This window comes from Pelobates fuscus, chromosome 6 (genome assembly GCF_036172605.1).
Source record: "Pelobates fuscus isolate aPelFus1 chromosome 6, aPelFus1.pri, whole genome shotgun sequence".
Lineage (NCBI taxonomy): Eukaryota > Metazoa > Chordata > Amphibia > Anura > Pelobatidae > Pelobates > Pelobates fuscus.
In genome coordinates, this window is record NC_086322.1 from 143189097 (window position 1) to 143211729 (window position 22633).

General features: G+C 40.4%; 1 protein-coding gene across 4 annotated transcripts in view; it reads right to left on the reverse strand.

The window, feature by feature from the left end:
* Positions 1-225: 225 nt before the first annotated feature.
* The window catches only part of NPNT (nephronectin), a 101940-nt gene continuing 79532 nt past the window's right edge, over positions 226-22633 (reverse strand). For all 4 annotated transcript variants that reach the window (XM_063458380.1, XM_063458381.1, XM_063458382.1 and 1 more), the window contains 4 exons: positions 7085-7177; positions 4324-4422; positions 3086-3342; positions 226-2200 (listed from right to left, as the gene is read on the reverse strand). In XM_063458380.1, coding sequence (XP_063314450.1) covers positions 2105-2200; positions 3086-3342; positions 4324-4422; positions 7085-7177 — 545 coding nt within the window. In that variant the 3' untranslated portion in view covers positions 226-2104. The remainder of the gene's footprint in view (positions 2201-3085; positions 3343-4323; positions 4423-7084; positions 7178-22633) is intronic.

The following is a 22633-nucleotide window of genomic DNA, read 5'->3' on the forward strand; positions in this document are numbered from 1 at the left end:
TGCATGATCTTTCCTTTTTGGTTTTTGTTTCTTTGATTACAGAGAAACAGATCACATGGTTTGATAAGTCCAGATCATTTTGCTGTCTCTCACCAGTTTTGTACTTTAACAAGAAAAAAAAAATCTAAAATAATCATAAAATCACAAATAATGGAATTATTTGAATGATTAATTATATTTTAAATACTAATTACAATGTTAACACAGTAATTGAATCCTAAGAGAAAGACAGATCACAGGAGATTAACAAGATTTTTAGATCAGGGACTATCGGGCTGGATGGGGTGTTGTGGGTGGTATCTCCACTGCTGTCAACAGTGAGGGTCTGGACAGTCGTAAATTGAAATTATTAAATTTTGTTGAGTAAGCTTGGCTCCTCTCAGCTCAATACCTAATGGCTTTGGATTCATGTAAAGATTGAGACGAAAAACATTTGCATTCAAGATTGCAATATTACAAAAGCCAGGAATATGAGACGGGAGGGTATAGTAAGGTCCTGAATCTGGTTACAACTTGTATGTAATGCAATTCAACAGTTATGGTCATATAATTATATAATATTATTGATCTGTACTGCTCATGACATAAAAAAAAATATTTACGAATTGTTTAGTATTTGTTTCCATATGTGGCACTCATGTGGTTGTTAGCCTCACTTTCTATGTTCTCAACAAACAATCTGAGGTTTGGCAGAAATTTTCGCTATCTGTAATACTATAATATTATATTTGTAATAGCTGTAGGCAGCATTTGGACAATCAGTTGTAAAGTACTCAATTTTTGCTGAATGATACCCTTTCACCCTAAGAATTAGAAACTTGTATTCCCATGCTTCCTCCACATTGTATTAAGTTTATCGTGGTATTATGTTCAGTTGTGTGTAATGCCCAAAAATGAAGCAAGTTGGAACTTAATGTAATATGCAATGGTATACCAAATATTGTCTATTTTTTATCTCTCCTCTTACATATTTGGAAACTTTAACTTTTTTTATTATTCTTCATTCACTTTCTGAAAAAGCACATCCATTAAAAAACAGTGATTTTTTTGTTTTTGTTTTTGCACTTCTTACTTCTGACAATCAATCTACCTTGACACTTGCTACCAGCTCATATACAAATCAATTGCCTTTTTTGAACGTCCTCAACCCATTTACACCTCGGTACTGATAACCCACAGCTTGGCACCCTGTCTCAACTCATTCAACAATGAACTTTACAATCCCTCAGGCAGTAATAAAGATGGAACAGCAATCTAGGCATATTCAGATGGGCTGGTTTTTAGGGCTGCTAGTAAGGCAAAATGCACTTATACTCTTAGATTTAAATGAATAACCTATAGCATTGCTTGCAATCCACAATTCACATTTTGCTTTGAACAGGCATACAAGTTACTGTGGATGGATCTAAGTCTATATTTAAACCGTTTTATTTATCTACAATTTGACTACAAGGATGCAGGTATGTTCACGACCAAGTATTCACACAAGGAACAGTAACATCACCAGAGACGGGTACATAATATGGCACCGGTAGCATCTTTTAAAAAGCACCAAGCTGGAACATTCCTAGTCTGAATGTGTTCTTGGAAATAGAACTTTTTAAGCGTTTGATCTTGGTTGTTGAATCACATCCAGTTTTAACATCTGACTCTCCATTATCCATTGACATTTTGTAAAGTCCAATTAAATTGATAAATATTTCAGTATAAAACAAGCATTTATATGGCTTTAAAAATACAAACAATGGAACTTAAGAACAGCGTTTTTGCAGTTCCAGATGCTCAAGCACATATATGTCAAAAGTTAATGTAATGGATAAACCAGGCTCATCCTTGTTTTATTCTCTTCAGTTCTCCTAGAGAAAGATTATTGGGTACAGTATAAGGATCCATTGACTTGTCATTATGATAAACATTACTTTCTTGCAATTTCATGTGCCTGCTGTCATAATGAGGGGAAGATCGCAGGGAATTCTTCTTCAGTTCTTTTTGTTGGGAATTTTGTGATAATCACAGTTTCACAACAGGTTGTGTGAGGTGCACCATTCTCCCTGGCCTGTATTTTGCAGGGTAGTAATAATCTGTACAGTTGGCGAGTGTCCTCTTAATGTGCTTTTGGACAGTGCCCTCTCTTTAGACTCACATCATCAAGTCCAATTTGTCCTGTTTTTCCTTTGACTTTTTCCCCTTTGAATACAATCTGTAAAATTATATAAAAAAAAAATATGAGGGAGAGAATGCTTTTGGTTTTGTCATTGTCACGCTGGCTAGTCAATGTGGCCCACCCACCATTCATCATTGCACCTTATAGAGGACAATACATTGTTTATGTGAAATTATCACTAACTCAACATCTCCAAACTCCTCAATCGTTCACAACATACCATTCTCATTAATTTATCCTCAACCTTTTCTCAACCTCTGTTTATATTGTATCTGTATGCCTGATTGTGTCCTATAAGCATTTTCATTCAGTGTCTTCTCAGTGTTACAAATACACAGAAGCACAAACAAAAACTCAATCCCCTGCCCCGGTTTGAAGGTGGTAGAGAGAAGAACAGCATTTGGTTGCAGGTAGCAAATCTCCTGAGCAAGTACACCTCTGCTGGTTCCATAGTTACAGGGGCTGAAAAGAGACTGTCAAGTCTATCAAGTTCAGCCTCTCTCACATCTGTTTTTGCTGTTGATCCAAAAAAGTGTAAAAACTCAGTTTGAAGCACTTGCAATTTTCAACAAACTAGGATAAGATTCATTCTTGACCCCAGAATGACAGTCAAATTTTTCCTTGGATCAAAAAGCTGATTACTTTTAGAGTATAAGACGTTAAGCATCTCTTGCCATCACAACAAACTTGTGTTTCTCATTGCAAATGACACATGGCATGTTCAGAGACATGTCATTCTTGCAACAACCTAGCTCAATGCTAGCCAGGTAAGACATGATGGACAGCAACTCACAGATGAGACCACAAATCATGTCAGGTAACGGTGGTTCATAATGCATAAAATAAATCTCGAGCTTTAACTGATAACATTATCCATGGACTCACATCTGGCTCAATGAAATGATCTAAATCAGCACTTACACTTCTGATGCCTGTTCCCTGTACACTTATGTGTGTTTCTTTCCATCCATGGCCTCTATTTCTTCCCCAGATGGCTGGTCCATGATAACCAGCTTTTCTTACATAGACCTGGAGTTTTCCAGCGTTTTCTCCAGACACTATGTGCTTAAATGACAGACACAGGTCTCCAGAGTATGTTATCTGCCCCAGAGGAAGGACCAAACGTGCTGCTTTACCAGCCTTTCCTTTTGGTTCCAAGACTGTCAGATACTGCCCACCTGCAAAAGGAATAGAAAAATGTTAATAACAAAATGGTTCTCTTAAAATATTGATTTAAGGGTTACTCCGAGCAACATAACCACTACAACCCGCTGCAATAGTTATGATGTGAGGAGTATCCTAGCCTGGTCCCCTGGTAATGGCAATGGTTTGCCCCCTTACCTGGTTCCCCTCCAGGCTCTGAGGCTAACTATGGTCCAGTGACATGCAGAGTTGCAGAAGCTAGAAGTTGTAGGCTTCAAATTTCACTGGTTGAGAGCATCAACTCTTAGCCAATGACTGACATTCTGTGCAACAAAACTTGCATAGACTTGACATTAGCCAGGCAAGAACATTAGTTTCCTCTGGCAGATAAGGGATTAATCTCTGTACATTAGTATTTCAAAGACAAACACTATACATACCAATTGCAGGCACTTTGACCACCAAAGTGTTCATAATGCTTGGAGAAACCATTTAAATAAAGCTACAGTTTGGAGGCAAAGTTCTCATTTGCTCCTAACCTCAAGGCAAGCCCTTGGTGTGTTCTTAACACTCCAAGAACCACAAACACTATATATTAATTAGCATTTTTATGAGAAGTTACCATTATCAATCACACTAATACTGCTTAGGTGTTATTACATTATCACATCCAGTTCTTCATTCTACAGCATGGAAAAGAGGAGCATTATAGAATCCTATACACATAAACACGTAAAAGTAAACTACGTCGTTTCTCGGGATTATATTTTAGCAGGCAACACATTTTTGGAAAAGAAAAGGGAAAAAAAAATCAAATGTCAATCCACTGTTCATATGCATTTTGTGTAGCCATCGCTTTTCTTTTTTGTTTTCAGGCAGAAAAAATAATTATATCAAGATACTATAAAATGAGCAATAACAGTTAACAGAACAACACATACTGTGTTCATTATATCATTTACATAAACATAACTTAATAATATATACTGTACTAAAAATGGAAAGAAAAGATTTACCTAAATCATCTTTGACTAGCTCCCAATGTAAGTCATTTTCTTTATCTCTGATCCACCCACACAGGCCATGGTCAAAATTGCAGCTGTGTATCCAATTTGCTGCAAGACACACAAACACAAAAGACAAAATGAAGATACTTAATGACAAAAAAACAAGCAACATAGAAGGTTACAATCAGATTATTATCAACCTTGTTTGAAATTACTACCTTCTAAACAGGGAATTGTGGAAAGCTTGCCATATTTCAATATTTAGGCCAAAATTAGTTTAACTCCCCACCATAGATCTGTTTTTGTGCTTGGACTTATTTCATTTCAGCACTGTTTAACCCCTTAAGGACCAAGCTTCTGGAATAAAAGGGAATCATGACATGTCACACATGTCATGTGTCCTTAAGGGGTTAAAATTATTGTTTTCTACCAACGCCCCACAAACTCTGATCCCTATTACCACAGAGTGCTCTGATACTTCTGGAGATCGCAAGATACGTACCATGTGGTCTGCAGCTCTGCACTCGACGGAGCTGCAGACCAGATATGAATCCACAGGACCACCAGGGGAATGAATCCGGGATAAAAAGTATGTTTGACTAAGCCCCTTATAACAAAATACAACCCCTATTTATTTTCACTTTGGTTGTTAGTGGGGGCCTCATGTTTGAGTTTTGCCTAAGGCCTCACAAAGTCTAGAGCCGCCACTGCACATACATACATACATACATACATACATACATACATACATACATACATACATACATACATACATACACGCATACACGCATACACATTGGCTGACTAGGACTCTTGTAATATCACTGTCTTTGAACACTGAAAAGTAATCCCCATCAGACCACCTCTCCAGTAAGTGTCCCTGGGCAAGAGACTTAACATTTATCCACTTTCCTCGTAGGGCCTTCTTCACATCTAAATATTCCCTTTCTAGAATTGTAAAGCACTACAGAATATGTTGACCCTATATAAATGGTAATATGATTAATCCATATCAAATAATGCGTTCTATATGTATTGGAGAATTTCAGTGGCAGAAAACTATAGGTGAACGTTACCGTTAATAACAAACCTCTCTATTCTGGATTCTTTTATATAGCCAGAAAGGCTGGTTTTTTGTTGTTGTTTTTTTTTAGTTGAAATTTAATCTTTTCGCGTTTAATAATGTTTTTTCAAAAAGTCATCAGTCAAGTGGCAGCCAACCATTAACACTACTGTCTGGAAAAAGGCACTGGTCATTAGGAAAAGACAACCCACAAATTGAAACCAGGCTATTTAACATCAGATCCAGGGATTCAAGGGGTCTGCGCTAGAAAAGTCATACTATGTTACCTCTTTCCATGAGTGATTTCTGAATTTTTTTTAATTAAAACATAACTTTATGGGCTTGAGGAACCCCATGTGAAACTAAAGCTAAAGAAAGTATTTACTGTCAGTAATTGGGTACTGCCAGCACAAACGTCAGCTGGTAAAGAGTGCATTTTTATAAAACAGTCGGGAAGTCTCATTTCCTTAGAGGAATCAATGCAAGCATTGCTATTTTGACCCAGCACAGCCTTGCTACCTACGCACAGTCCAAAGAAGTTAGCAATCCATCAGTCCTTCAGCTGCCTAATACCCTTGGACCCTGCAGATTCCTATTTTACCAAGGCATTACATACTGTCTCATAAAGTCTTAGTATTTTTTCTACATTAGGTCCTATCTGTAATTATAAATGTGACAGCTGTTCCCCAGTATTATACTGTTGTGGTTACCATTCAGCCATATTTCCTAAAGTGGCTCAGTCATTTCTCATTTTGAGTACTGGTCTAAATCACTGCTATTTCAATAGTACAGCTGCATTAAAAGAATATATGTGAAAATAGTATCAGAATAGGGAAGGGTCATTGGTTGTTGTTTTTTTTTGTTTTTACGTAAAATGTTCTTGCTTTTTTTGCAGACATTGGATTAAGGCAAATTTATATTTGTCCTGCCTAAATAGTGTTGTCTTAACAAGATAAGTCTACAGGAAAACACATACACTTGTCCAATTACACTGTTGTACATATTCAGTGTGGGAAGAATTTACATTCTTCCTCATAGAATGTTGTGTTTTTTCCATTGAAAGCCTAGGAGGAGATGGGCACCATTAGACATGTGCATGAGGGGAAAAAAAATGTGTTTCAGTTTTGTTTCAATAATGACAAAATTAAATTTAACAAATTTCGATAATCATCGATTCATTACGAACTGAAATTCATCCAAACATTTTCGGAAACATCCACATTTCAGACATCTGTTATTGTGGCATTGTTTAGTAAATAGTTTCCCTAATTTGTTACCCTTATGTTGGACTGCCATGCTTTGGATCACAAATGAAGGCACCGTTTAGTAGATATCTCCCCTTATGTGGGACTACCCTACTTGGAATTCAGAATTATGGTGCTGTTTAGTAGATGGGTACCCTAGTTTAGTACCCTTATGTGATAATGCCCTATTTAGGATATATCTTTGTTTAGTTATGCAAACAGTCATGTACACGTTCATTTACCCATGCATGCACACAGTCTCATACAATTTAATTTTACCCATTTCCCTTTAAAAATGAATGTACGTTTCCCAACATTTGGCCATCTCTGTTAATGAGCTTTACCTCAAACATATAGTGTATAATTATTATTTTTCACTAATTGCTTTTTCAAAAGCTGTTTCAAATGGAAAAATCCTGACAAACATGTATGAATAATCTAGTCTATACCCTTGACAAAGTACCTGGATCATCATTTCCTTCATATTCATCAGCACTCAGTCCTCTTTCCACTTCAAACACATCAAAAATATTGTTTTGTTGTCCGTGCCTTGGAACTGTAAAACCAAGAAGTAAAATGAGTTAGAGTTTCAGAATGTTTGTGAGTAAAACAAAGTTACATTTTATTACTAAAATGGATTAAAAACATTAAAACTTAGTCAACATAAATACAACCATCTGTAACAGTCCTAAAGGTACTCAATAGTCACCCAGACCAGTTCATCTAGAGAAGTTGTTTAAATCATGCTATGTAAGGCATGGCAGGGTTTTTTCTTTTTTAAACATCATTGTTTACATTGCAGGGTTAAGTACACCTCTAGTAGGTATTCGTATAACAGACACTAAAAGCACTTATGCTGCACTGAGTAAAACTAGGTCACTTGACACCATACCAAAGCAACAATCCAATACTTTTCTATGGGGAAGTTTGAGTGCTGAAGTGGTGCTTGCTGTGCATGCGCATTAGTTCCTCAATGTTCCTCTCTAAGGAGCATTGGATTGGACCACCGTGTGTGAAGTTGGAGGAAGTGGAGAGTTCAGCATTGGAAAAAAAGTAAAACTTTTATTTTAACAATTTTAATGCACGTGAACATTAACATTTTAAAACAAAAGTTTGACTTACTTTTTTATGGGACCTTAATACAAGTAGGGACAGGCACACAGGTTTGCTATAATGTACTTTTAATAAGTCTGCATGTCTGTAAACATTTACATCATGTTATGAGGTCAAATTTTAAACTCTGATTTCAACGTTAGTTTCTAAATAATTTGTTCCATATATCTAATGGAATTCTTAAGTTTGAGCTTCCTGTAGAACACATTGCAACTTAACACGCCAAATGCATATTTTTATTGGAGCTGAATCAACAATAACACTCACTATATTGTAATATTGAAGAAACTGATTGATGAGGACTGGGATAAAACAGTTGTAAAATATTTCCAAATAAGGTTTGAATGCATTTGGTTGCTGTATAAATGGACACTATAGGCCCCAAATCAACTTTAGTTTAATAAAGCAGTTTTGATGTATAGATCATGCTCCTGCAGATTCACTGCTCAATTTTGTTACATTTAGGAGTTCAATTACTTTGTTTATGCAGCCCTAGTCACACCTCCCTACATGTCACTTGCACAGTCTGTTTAATTTAGAATTTCTCATGTCCAGCACTGATAATGGCTTGCTAGACCTTGCATGATCCTCCTGTGTCAGATTAAAGTTACATTTACAGAGCAGGGTATAAAAACTTCTACAGTAAGTTAACATCTGATTGAAAATGAAATCTTTTTGTCATGCAGCCAGGGTAGTTGTGGCTAGGACTGCATGGATTTAAACAAAAGTGATTTAACTACTAAATGGCAGAGAATAGAACAACGAGACTTCTGAGGCATGAGCTATACACACAAATTGCTTAATTAAGCTAGAGTTGTTTTGTTGACTATAGTACAGGGATAGGCAACCATCGGCACTCCAGATGTTGTGGACTACGTCTCCTAGAATGCTCTTACAGCCACAATGCTGGCAAAGCATCAGGGGCGATGAAGATTGCCTACCCATGATTTAGTATTATTTTAGGGCAAATTAAATGCAAATCATTTCAGTATATAACCCACGGTAATATATTATGTATTATTATTATAAATAATAGGAATATGATAATAGCACAACAAATCAAACATAATTTAACTGATATTTATTCCACCAAAATGGACCTGGGAAGCAAGTGGATAAGAGGCATTATCACATTTCTAAATTATATTGGCCTAAAATACTGATTTGATTGCAACACCCAGAACGCATAGTGACAGAGTGTCGTCTCTCTTTCTTACTAAAGAAACGGATAGCACAGCTTGAAAAATGAAGGATTATCAGACATATATGAATATCCAGAAATGACATTGTAATTCTGTATTGTGGTCTGTGGGAAAATCAGTATTCAGTTATTAGAGATAACAATCTCTTGGGTAACTCAATCCAGTCCTGCTCACCTTTTCATGTGTCTAATCGACCTCATGCCAAACCCGTTAATTCACTGTTTTGCTGGCATAGAACATGAGAAAGTCCTTTTAATATGTTACTAGAGTTCTATAAGACCGTGAAGTATCCAAACAATTTGTATCACATTCTCTGACTGTAAACCCATGTTACCTAATGCCAGCCTTACCCATGTCACTATAGATGGGATTAACCCAGCATTACATAATAAATCAACATGCAGACTTCTCATTCCATTAAACCATGAGGAAGAATGCTAAATTCGGACATTCTAGCCGTCTACCTATTAATCTAGAAGGTATTTGTAAGATTCCCATACTTTTCAGTTGCAGGTGTATAGAGGGTGTCAGGTTTAGAATGTCAAAATACGTAGGATTTCCACACATAACTTTACAGATATCTCAAACTCTAAGTGGGATGTAATCAATATCACTAAAAGGAATGTGTTGTAATACAAATTGAATGTGAGGAGGTCATGGTGGCTTGCACGGTGTGCGTGTTTGCAGGTGTAGAGGTGACAGGTTTTTAATTAAACCTAAGAAATTTCTCACACTGAACCCAAACAGAGCATTCACTTGGTATACATATCTTGAAACAGAATGCTTTGTAAGGTAACTTTAATCCATGCAGTCATAGAGAAACTTGATATGAGTATTAGACATGGGTAACTATGAAAGGATTGCATACAATTAGCATCAGTGCAAACAATGCCATTCTTTAAATAACTACCGATATATAGAATATTTCCAGACGCAGGAGCTCTAAATTGCATTACTTTATTATATACTGTATGGCTGTTTGGTACTCAGCAATGTCCTTTAATATATTGTAGGAAAAGTGAAGAAATAGGCGCTCACTGTAGTATAGCACAGGATGAGTGTGGGCCGCAGTAACTAGTACAAGGATTCCCAAACCTTGTGGATAGTGAAAATTTGAAATATAGAGGAAACTGCGCCCAAAAATGATGTACAGAAATTTATACATACACATGTCTTAAGATTGTATACACATTTGACCTCAAAGGTAAAGAGCAGCAAAAATAATAATAGTGCAGTACAGTATGTACAATGAATAAATGTTGTGTAATCTTGTGTGATTTCACTCACATTTGATTGAGCTAATTCAGAGATCAGCTGTTATAGCACATGGACTGAACAATCCCCGTCTAAGGATATGTGATGGTATGGGCATCCCAAATTTCTCAGAAGAAGTGCAGTATGCAGGACATATTTAGGAGTAAATACAAGAAAGAGATACTCCAATGGTCAAGTAAGTACTAGTGAATATAAAGTGAAAAAAATGACGTAATGTACTTACATTTACCAGAACAGAACCTGCTTTAGTATATACAGCATGGGTGGTACATTTATATTTACATTATTTTTTTTTTTAAATATATATATATAGAAATAAATATATTTTCAAAAATGTACATAACATACCCCGATGGCGAGGTATATGATGTATGTTTTCTTTATGCTTATTTTTGTTAGCACAACTCATTAATAACAGACACCTATTCTGTTTGTTTTTTAGTTTTTTTAAACATAACTGGTGACAATTTCCTCTAAATGGCACGAAACGGTGGTGATGAAATTTTTTTCACAACAAATAGTTATTAACACAGGGAATGGCCATCTGAATTTAGGGGCCAGGCAGACATATTTAAGAGCCAACCTTGTTTTCATATAAGTCAGGTTCACAGACCTATATTTAAAATACTTATAGAAATATGAGTAGAACTGTAGATGTCAAGCCCAATATTCATGTATTCCAAGAATACCCAAAATAATTCCAAGATGAGCCATGGATGTGTGAAAGTCTGACCTTGATGGACTTTTAAGTCTTTTTCAGTGTGTGTTACAATGTAGATATTCAGTGTTCTTTAGGTCTACTATATAATATAATAAGCATTATTTATGTATTTTTACTTACATAACCGATGCACAGCAATGTTCTCACATGAAGGATATTGGAGCGATTTATTGTATGAGCAACGTCTGACATGACTTATTGCTTATCACATGATTAGAGAAAGCAGTTACCACGAGGAACAGATGTTTTATGGTAACCCAACTCTACGAATCACCATGGGAACAAGACTGCGGATGTGAAACACACACACACACAATGTGCAAAAGAGGAAACTTCAATAAAAGTATTTTAACTGGAAAACAAATTTGGTCACACAGCTTCGGAAAACGATCAGTGGAAACAAAGAATCTATCTTGGTGCCGACATGAAAAATTACACACAGTGACAAGCAAATCAATTTCCCTTGTCTGCTTTCCAAATACCAAACACATTGATTTAAATCAGCCTTGAACTCACACCAGTGAAACATGAAGGTTTTCAAAACTGTTCCCTTGAACATGACAGTTACATGATCGAATAAAGGAAGACAGCCTTTCTTTTGTAGTATTTCACTAAATCCTGTATATTTTTAAGCATACATAGGTATTGTTAAACATTTGCTATAGAGCCTACATTTTGACTATATTACTTGGTAAACAAAACTATAAAATACAAACAAAATGTTCTTTTTATGTTCAGCACATGTATGGCTAATCATCACGATCAATTTTACTTTTTACAACCACTACATTTTATCCTTGGCTGCTTTCGACACTGTACTTGAATTGCGAACGTCACTCTTTAATGGTGTGTAGGTACTGTAGAATGTGTAATACTATCAGATTTTTTTAAACGGTTTTCATTGCAGGAAGAGTTAACTGAAAAATAAACCACTATCTGTACTGATATGCCATCTGAAAATGAAGATCATGGTTACCCTAAAATAAATGTAAAATGCAAAAAAAGCTTAAAACGAAAAAAGACTTCCTCAGTGTAATGGATAACATGTATTGGGGCATTTTGTGGCTGCGCTAGGACATTATAGCCCATTTCTAAAGTAGGAATATTCTCAGAGCTTCATTCAAGCCAGTTCACATCTACATCTCTATGGAGGGTGGGGGTTTATGCATTGCCTCCGCAAATCATCACATCACATTCACTAGTTTATTAAAGGGTTACTCCAAGCATCATAATCATGGTAGCATGTGGTAGTCATCATGAAGCCAGTAATACCCTGGCCCAGTTCCCTGGTAATGGGGCAAACCGTTTAGCAACAGTTTCCCTTCTTACCTGGGTCCCCACTGGGTTTCAAGGCTCCTTGCTCTGCTGATGTGTTTCTAAGCTGGAAACCGATCCAGACACATTAAATAGATGAAAACTTCAGCTGATGTTTTTTGTTCTTCAGTATCACCTCCAGATAAAAATAAACTGGACATGATAACCTCCCAAGACTATACAAAACAAAAAAAAAATTGTTCACACTTGCTTTAACTAAACTATTTTCATACTTTCAAATGGAAATCATATTCTCCAGCCAGGACATAATACTGTATATTTAAAATGTGATGGGGTGCAATGTGTTTTATCAGTAAATGGATAAAGTATTTACTGCTGAAACAAGTTAAGCAAGTTTATACCTTGAAAGTCACAGGAGAAAACCCAAGCACCTAGAAAGTGGATCTTTTTATCCCTACCTTCTCTGCTCTTCCCACCTGCTCCATATTTCCTCTGGGAATCAGCTGGGAGTGGAAGCAGCACAGTGATAAAGACCCAAAGGGAATAGAGTATCAGAGCAGTCTGGAGGGGCAGGAGATCGGGGAGACCACAACGCACAGGGCTGGTGACACACTGCCTAAATGTTTATGACATTTCTCACCAGATCTTCATTCCGGCCAGGGTCCTCCGCTCGAGCTGCATGCAGCTTGTTTGCTCCTGAGCGAGCCGTGTGTGCTGACCACAATGAGCAGTGGCGTGGGCCAACTTGCGTCACAAACACGTTCTTAAAGGGGCAATGGAAGCCCCAAGCCAATTCTGGCTGCTATTAGTTCATGTCATTCTAAGACCCCCATTCACGCATGATTTAGGTTTGCAGGCATGACATGGACCAATCAAAGGTTAAATGAAGGCATTTAAAACTTCTTTTACCCGGTTTACTGTGCCCTATTGTGGTTTCTGTTCCCAGTACCCTTTAATGCATTCCTTGATTCCTTGTGAAATTCTGGTATTGGCCTTGGCTTTGTTACTGACCCTGTGTTTTATCTGTAACCATTTTCTGTGTGGTTTGCCTGTCTGACTGATTACAGTGTACCTGACTCTGGCTTGTTCTCATTTTCGCTGTCTCTCGGTTACCCTAATCTCTGTTGGTATCTTGACGATCTAGTACTAGTATTACTTGACGCTTTCATCTCTTTCCAACGTTAAGTCCGGCCATTCTAATGCCCGGTAATATGTTATTTCCTGCTCCCCCCCAACATTCAAGGTTAAGAGCCATCTTGTTATTGTGTATATGTATGGTGTGTGTGTTTGTGTGTTTGTATGTATGGTGTGTGTGTATCTGTAAGTAACGGGGAGTGTGCCAAGAGGCATGTTAAGTGGTGGAATTGGCGAGGAACAGGGGTGAGCTTGGGTAGGGGTCATGGGTTACCAAATAATTTTTGGGCTTGAGGTTTTTTTTTACCCTAGCAATGCCCCTGTCCAGGCATATCGTATAGGATTGCCTTATATGTGTTTGTATTAATTGCTTTGGATTATATATCTATATTTATCTATGGTACATATTTATACATCTACAATTGTTTACATTTTTTTTTTTTTTTCCCCCCTGGAATTCCAAAACATTAATAGTTCATGTCATTTTTAAGGCTTACTATCTGTACTATTTACTATTCCATGTGTATCTTGGATGATCCTTGCTAGAACCAAAAAATGGAAATATTACTTTACTCTTTAAGTCATGGCTTTTATAGTCCGCACTCTCACTGTCCGCCCTCTGTACAGACTGCACTCTCACTGTATGCCCTCTGTATAGACCGCACTCGCACGGTCTGCCCTCTGTATAGACCGCACTCGCACTGTCCGCCCTCTGTATAGACCGCACTCGCACTGTCCGCCCTCTGTATAGACCGCACTCGCACTGTCCGCCCTCTGTATAGACCGCACTCGCACTGTCCGCCCTCTGTATAGACCGCACTCGCACTGTCCGCCCTCTGTATAGACCGCACTCGCACTGTCCGCCCTCTGTATAGACCGCACTCGCACTGTCCGCCCTCTGTATAGACCGCACTCGCACTGTCCGCCCTCTGTATAGACCGCACTCGCACTGTCCGCCCTCTGTATAGACCGCACTCGCACTGTCCGCCCTCTAAACAGACTGCACTCTCACTGTATGCCCTCTGTATAGACCGCACTCGCACGGTCTGCCCTCTGTATAGACCGCACTCGCACTGTCCGCCCTCTGTATAGACCGCACTCGCACGGTCTGCCATCTGTATAGACCGCACTTGCACTCAGAGGCGGCTCTAGACTTTATGAGGCCTTAGGCGAAACGCAAACATGAGGCCCCACTAACAAAAAAGTGTCACATATACACATTGATGCACTGTCTACCTGTGTATGTGCCTGAGAGTGTGTCTGACAGAGAGTATCCTTGTGTGTGCGAATGTATGTCTCTGTGAGCATGTTTGCGTTTTTTTCTGAGACCCTATGTGTATGGGGTAGCTGATGGTGAGAGGGAGCAGGGGGTGTGATGGTGAGAGGGAGCGGGGGGTGATGGTAATGTGAGAGGGAGCGGGGGGTGATGGTAATGTGAGAGGGAGCGGGGGGTGATAGTAATTTGAGAGTGAGAGGGGGTAATGTGAGAGTGAGAGGGGGGTGATGTGAGAAGGAGGGGGTGATGGTGAGTGGGGGAGGCTGAGGGTGGTGACGCTGAGGGTGGTGGGGGGTAATGCTGAGGGTGGTGAGGGGCGATGCTGAGGGTGGTGAGGCGTGATGCTGAGGGTGGTGGGGGGTGAGGCTGAGGGGGGTGATGCTGAGGGGGTGATGTTGAGGGTGGTGGTGGGTGGTGAAGCTGAGGGTGGTGAGGGGTGATGCTGAGGGTGGTGGGGGGTTATGGGGGATGGTGAGGCTGAGGGTGAAGGGGTAATGGTGAGGGTGGTGGGGGTGAGGCTGAAGGTGGGGAGGGGTTATGGGGGATGGTGAGGCTGAGGGTGGTGGGGGGTGAGGCTGAGGGTGGGGAGGGGTTATGGGGATGGTGAGGCGTGAGGCTGAGGGTGGGGAGGGGTCATGTTGCTGGGGTGAAGCTGAGGGTGGTGGGGGTGATGGTGGGGAGGGGTGATGGTGAGGGTGGTGAGGGGTGATGGTGGTGGGGGGTGAAGCTGAGGGTGGTGGGGGGTGAGGCTGAGGGTGGTGGGGGTGATGGTGGTGGGGGGTGAAGATGAGGGTGATGGTGGTGGGGAGTGAGGCTGAGGGGGGTGATGGTGGTGGTGGGGGGTGAGGCTGATGGTGGTGGGGGGTGATGGTGGTGGTGGGGGGTGATGCTGAGGGTGGTGGGGGTGATGGTGGTGGGGGTGAAGCTGAGGGTGGTGGGGGGTGATGGTGGTGGGGGGGTGAGGCTGAGGGTGGTGGGGGGGTGAGGCTGAGGGTGAAGGGGTAATGGTGAGGGTGGTGGGGGTGAGGCTGAAGGTGGGGAGGGGTTATGGGGGATGGTGAGGCTGAGGGTGGTGGGGGGTGAGGCTGAGGGTGGGGAGGGGTTATGGGGGATGGTGAGGCTGAGGGTGGTGGGGGTGAGGCTGAGGGTGGGGAGGGGTGATGGTGGTGGGGTGAAGCTGAGGGTGGTGGGGGGTGAGGGTGGTGAGGGGTGATGGTGGTGGGGGGTGAAGCTGAGGGTGGTGGGGGGTGAGGCTGAGGGTGGTGGTGGTGGGGGGTGAAGCTGAGGGTGATGGTGGTGGGGAGTGAGGCTGAGGGGGGTGATGGTGGTGGTGGGGGGTGAGGCTGATGGTGGTGGGGGGTGGTGGTGGGGGGTGGTGGTGGGGGGTGATGCTGAGGGTGGTGGGGGTGATGGTGGTGGGGGGTGAGGCTGAGGGTGGTGGGGGTGATGGTTGTGGTGGGGTGAGGCTGAGGGTGGTGGGGGTGATGGTGGTGGGGGTGGTGGGGGTGATGGTTGTGGTGGGGTGAGGCTGAGGGTGGTGGGGGTGATGGTGGTGGGGGGTGATGGTGGTGGGGGGGTGAGGCTGAGGGTGGTGGGGGTGATGGTGGTGATGGTGGTGGGGGTGCGGCTGAGGGTGGTGGGGGGTGATGTTGGTGGTGGGGGGTGAGGCTGAGGGTGGTGGGGGTGATGGTGGTGGGGGTGATGGGGTGAGGCTGAGGGTGGTGGGGGTGATGGTGGTAGTGGGGTTGAGGCTGAGGGTGGTGGGGGGTGATGGTGGTGGGGGGTAATGGTGGTCGTGGGGGGTGATGGTGGTCGTGGGGGGTGAGGCTGAGGGTGGTGGGGGGTGATGGTGGTCGTGGGGGGTGAGGCTGAGGGTGGTGGGGGGTGATGGTGGTGGGGGGTAATGGTGGTCGTGGGGGGTGAGGCTGAGGGTGGTGGGGGGTGATGGTGGTCGTGGGGGGTGAGGCTGAGGGTGGTGGGGGGTGATGGTGGTGGGGGGTAATGGTGGTCGTGGGGGGTGAGGCTGAGGGTGGTGGGGGGTGATGGTGGTCGTGGGGGGTGAGGCTGAGGGTGGTGGGGGTGATGGTGGTGGGGGGTGATGGGGAGGGAGAGCCTACCTTTCCCTGGTGGTCCAGTGGGCTCCCTGGTGGTCCGGTGGCCACTGCTCACGGTCTGCAGCTCCTCAGAGCTGCAGACCGTGTAATCTCGCGAGATTTCAGAGCGTTGCCGTGGTAACCCGCGGCAACGCTCTGATTGGCCAATTCTCGCAAGTCACATGGTCTGCAGCTCTGCATACTGCGGAGCTGCAGACCAGTGTCTGCGATGGTGGCCGGGCAGCCAGGAGGGGCCTCGCACCCGGCGGCATACCGGGCAAGCCGCCGGGCCCCCTCCTGGTGTCAGGTCCTCGGTCACTGACCGAGGACCTGACACACTCTGCCCACAGGCGGTTTAGGCGGCCGCGAGGCCCCAGCCAGCGCGAGGCCTTAGGCGGCCGCCTAAACCACCTAATTAGAGAGCCGCCTCTGCTTGCACTGTCCGCCCTCTGTATAGACCGCACTCGCACTGTCCGCCCTCTGTATAGACCGCACTCGCACGGTCTGCCATCTGTATAGACCGCGCTCGCACGGTCTGCCCTCTATATAGACCGCACTCGCACGGTCTGCCCTCTGTATAGACCGCACTCGCACGGTCTGCCCTCTGTATAGACCGCACTCGCACGGTCTGCCATCTGTATAGACCGCACTCACACGGTCTGCGATCTGTACAGACCGCACTCGCACGGTCTGCCATCTGTATAGACCGCACTCGCACTGTCCGCCCTCTGTATAGACCGCACTCGCACGGTCTGCCCTCTGTATGGACCGCTCTCGCACTGTCCGCCCTCTGTATAGACCGCACTCGCACGGTCTGCCCTCTGTATAGACCGCACTCGCATGGTCTGCCCTCTGTATAGACCGCACTCGCACGGTCTGCCCTCTGTATAGACAGCACTGTCTGCCCTCTGTATAGACAGCACTGTCTGCCCTCTGTAAAGACCACACTCGCACTGTCTGCCCTCTGTATAGACAGCACTGTCTGCCCTCTGTAAAGACCACACTCGCACTGTCTGCCCTCTGTATAGACAGCACTGTCTGCCCTCTGTAAAGACCACACTCGCACTGTCTGCCCTCTGTAAAGACCACACTCGCACTGTCTGCTATCTGTAAAGACCACACTCGCACTGTCTGCCCTCTTAATAGACCACAAAAAATAAAAAATGAAAAGTCATGGCTTGTATATATATATAAAATGGAGAAAACAAACCTCTTTTCCATTTGTAATTTTAAGCAAACAAAAATAAAAATCACAGTCAATACTAAATATACAACAGCATCCACATTATAGGAAGCTTTTGGTAAACACCACCATAGTAAATAACTCCAATAACATTTTACTGCTGTATTGGACATTGGAATGTATAGTCACCTGGCATCTTGGTGTAGAACTCCCCTATATTATTATTATTGGCATTTATAAAGCGCCAACTTGTAACCTCATCTGCCTTGATGTTGGCAGGTAAGATTAAACTTGAACCTTTGTTATGTAAAACTGAATTTACACAATTGAATAAAACAATGAATATCACATAACTTTTGTTAACCTTTTCTTGGTGTGATGTTCCATTTTCTATTAAATGTATATAAAATCATAATCCAGTTCAGATGAGGCAAAACCAGCACAAACATTAGTAGTGATGAGGAAAAACAGAAAAAAAACTGGTTAATTTCTCCCTCTTCTCTGCAGGGTGGAAAGGACAGAATTTACGATGATTGACAGGGAGCTATGATAAATGAGCCCAGTTATAGAAAGACCTTTGTGAATTTCTGCATTTAATTTTGAATTTCCCACCTCATACATACATATGTGTATAATATAGGGATAACTACACATAATATTAAAAGTCCTGGGATTTGTGATAGTGCGCAGATCATTTTTTTGGTTTCGCTTTGTATATACATATGGGCGGATGAATACTATAGCTATTGTTGCCGCCCAAGGGTAGTGGGAGTTTAAGCGCAGGGCTAAGTTCTGTGTTTCTACTCCAATACATAGTGCTGGAGAACCCTGATGCAACCAGCAGGAAACTGGATTTAGGTTGTTAGATTAGGAACATTTATCCTTATAGCTGTGTGAGGAATTCGAAAGTATAAACTTTATTTTAGAAATAAAAATGAAAAGGTTTGGCAATAAAGCTGTGGGCAGTAGATTATGCACACGGAACAATGTCTAGTCTAAAAGCACACATTTCCAGAAATGATTTCATTTGTACTCTCTGAAAGGGCTAATTTTAGAGCTGGATCAGCTTGCTAAATATAAAGTTCACAAGCTTTCATTAGAGCACAAACAAAGCCATTTTTGGAGGGAACTAGCTTTTTCACTTAGTTGAAAACCAAACAGGGCAGGAAGTGTTAAAATTCCCATTGTATATATAATATAATATATAGCTATACACAACCAAACTCAAGACTAAGATTGAACAGTTCTTAGTTATAAATTTAGACACGGTTAAATTATGTGACTGCTCTCAGACTTTATTCTGTGACACACAGCCTTCTCGATCACCCTACAGACTGGCTCTATCACCTCGTGTTGGTATGACCTTTGAAAAGTGTAGTGTAAGTACATGTGTGAGGTTTTTTAGCCCATTTACTAGCACTTTAGCAGCACTGAGCATATTGGCAGCCCACCATAATATTAATTATGTTCTTGGTATCAAGTGTGCCCACTGTTTCCCTTAACCCCTTAAGGACGGAGGACGGTTCAGGACCGTCATCGGCATTTTTGCGTTGCCGACCGGTGACGGTCCTGAACCGTCCTAACCGTCCAATGTACTTACCCGATCGCCGTCGTTCCCCCGGCGGCGATCGGCGGTGCTCCCGGTGTGGGGAGACTGCCTGCAGCCCAGACAGTCTCCCCATGGCGGTTTAGGACCCCTGTGGCCATGTGATCGCCCAACAGGGCGACCACATGGTCACAATAGGTGTCCTAGTCTCTGCCTGCAGGGGGACTGCCTGTGCTGACAGGCAGTCTCCCTGCAACTGTAAAATCAGTGTAAAATCTAAAAAAAAATTAAAGTTATAGTTAATAAAAAAATAAATATTATTATATATGTGTATATATATGATATATAGACATATATTATACCTATATAATATATGTCTATATATCATATATATAATGTCATGCTAAGTGTATTTTTATATTAATATGTACATATATTAATATAAAAATACACTTATAATTAATTTACACACGTATATATAGAATATATATAATAACTATATATATATTGTATATATATATTATTATAAAATACGAATAATAAATAATTTAAATTAAATTGAAAAAATTAAAAATAATAATAAAAATTTAAAAAAATTATATATCTATACGAAATTTTATTCTAACTGTATTTTGATATTAATATATATATATTTATATCAAAATACACTTAGAATGAAATTGTATATATATCTATGTATATATCAATAAATAAAAAGAATGCGAACTATTCATATGTCCATATACAAAATTACATAAATAATTATATAAATATACACGTAGACTTCAAATATATAAATATGCATATATACTTAAATTCTACGTGCGTATTTTTGTAATATTTTTACATAATTAAGTTATTTTATTGATTGCAATTTAAGGGACCTGCCTGCCAACCCAGGCCGAAAGTACAGAGAATTTAATTTGCTATCACTGTATTTTACACTGTAACGTTCTACGACACCCTAAAACCTGTACATGGGGGGTACTGTTTTACTCGGGAGACTTCGCTGAACACAAATATTAGTGATTCAAAACAGTAAAACATATCACAGCGATGATATTGTCAGTGAAAGTGACTTTTTTTGCATTTTTCACACACAAACAGCACTTTTACTGATGATATAATTGTTGTGATACATTTTCCAGTTTTTAAACACTAATATTTGTGTTCAGCAAAGTCTCCTGAGTAGAACAGGACCCCCCCATGTACAGGTTTTATAGCGTTTTTGAAAGTTACAGGGTCAAATATATGGGTCAAATATTTTTACATTGAAAATGGCCAGGTTGCTTACGTTGCCTTTGAGAGCGTATGGTAGCCCAGGAATGAGAATTACCCCCATGATGGCATACCATTTGCAAAAGAAGACAACCCAAGGTATTGCAAATGGGGTATGTCCAGTCTTTTTTAGTAACCACTTAGTCACAAACACTGGCCAAAATTAGCGTTCAATTTAGTTTTTTACTTTTTTCACACACAAACAAATATGAACGCTAACTTTGGCCAGTGTTTGCGACTAAGTGGCTACTAAAAAAGTCTGGACATACCCCATATTGAATACCCTGGGTTGTCTACTTTTAAAAAAATATGTACATGTGGGGTGTTATTTAGCGATTTATGACAGATAATAGTGTTACAATGTCACTATTGATACATTTTAAAAATGTATGTTTTGAAACCGCAATATACTACTTGTACTTATAGCCCTATAACATGCCAAAAAATAGCAAAAAGCATGTAAACACTGGGTATTTTTGAACTCAGGACAACATTTTGAATCTATTTAGCAGTTTTTTTCATTCGCTTTTGTAGATGAGTAAAATATTTTTCACATAAAATTCAAAAAACGTGTATTTTTTTAAATTTTTCATCATATTTTTTCATTTTTTTTTTAAATTAAATTACATGAGATTATATAAATAATGGTATGTAAAGAAAGCCCCTTTTGTCCTGAAAAAAACAATATATAATTTGTATGGGAACAGTAAATGAGAGAGCGGAAAATTACAGCTAAACACAAACACCACAAAAGTGTCAAAAAGATGCCTGGTCGCAAATGTACAACATCGCAAAAAAAGTCCGGTCCTTAAGGGGTTAAGGACTCGCTTTTTAAATAGCAAGAGATCAGAAATACTAGGTAATAGAGGAATATAATATATAAAGTTTTACTATGTCATTTCCTGCAGTTTAACCCCTTGAGGACGCAGGACGGTTCAGGACCGTCATCGGCATTTTTGCGTTGCCGACCGACGACGGTCCTGAACCGTCCTAAATTTAAAATGTACTTACCCGATCGCCGTCGTTCCCCCGGCGGCGATCGGCGGTGCTCCCGGTGTGGGGAGACTGCCTGCAGCCCAGACAGTCTCCCCATGGCGGTTTAGGACCCCTGGGGCCATGTGATCGCCCAACAGGGCGACCACATGGTCACAATAGGTGTCCTAGACTCTGCCTGCAGGGGGACTGTCTGTGCTGACAGGCAGTCTCCCTGCAACTGTAAAATCATAAAAAAATGTAAAGTTATAGTTAATAAAAAAAAATATATATTATTATATATGTGTATATATATGATATATAGACATATATTATACCTATATAATATATGTCTATATATCATATATATAATGTCATGCTAAGTGTATTTTTATATTAATATGTACATATATTAATATAAAAATACACTTATAATTAATTTGCACACGTATATATATAATATATATAATAACTATATATATTGTATATATATATTATTATAAAATACGAATAATAAATAATTTAAATTAAAAAAATTAAAAATAATAAAAAATTGAAAAAAAATTATATATCTATACGAAATTTTATTCTAACTGTATTTTGATATTAATATATATATATATTTATATCAAAATACACTTAGAATGAAATTGTATATATATCTATGTATATTTAAATAAATAAAAAGAATGCAAACTATTCATATGTCGATATACAAAATTACATAAATAATTATATAAATATACACGTAGACTTCAAATATATAAATATGCATATATATTTAAATTCTACGTGCGTATTTAGGTAATATTTTTACATAATTAAGTTATTTTATTAATTGCAATTTAAGGGACCTGCCTGCCAACCCAGGCCGAAAGACCAGAGAATTTAATTTGCTATCACTGTATTTTACCCTGTAACGTTCTACGACACCCTAAAACATG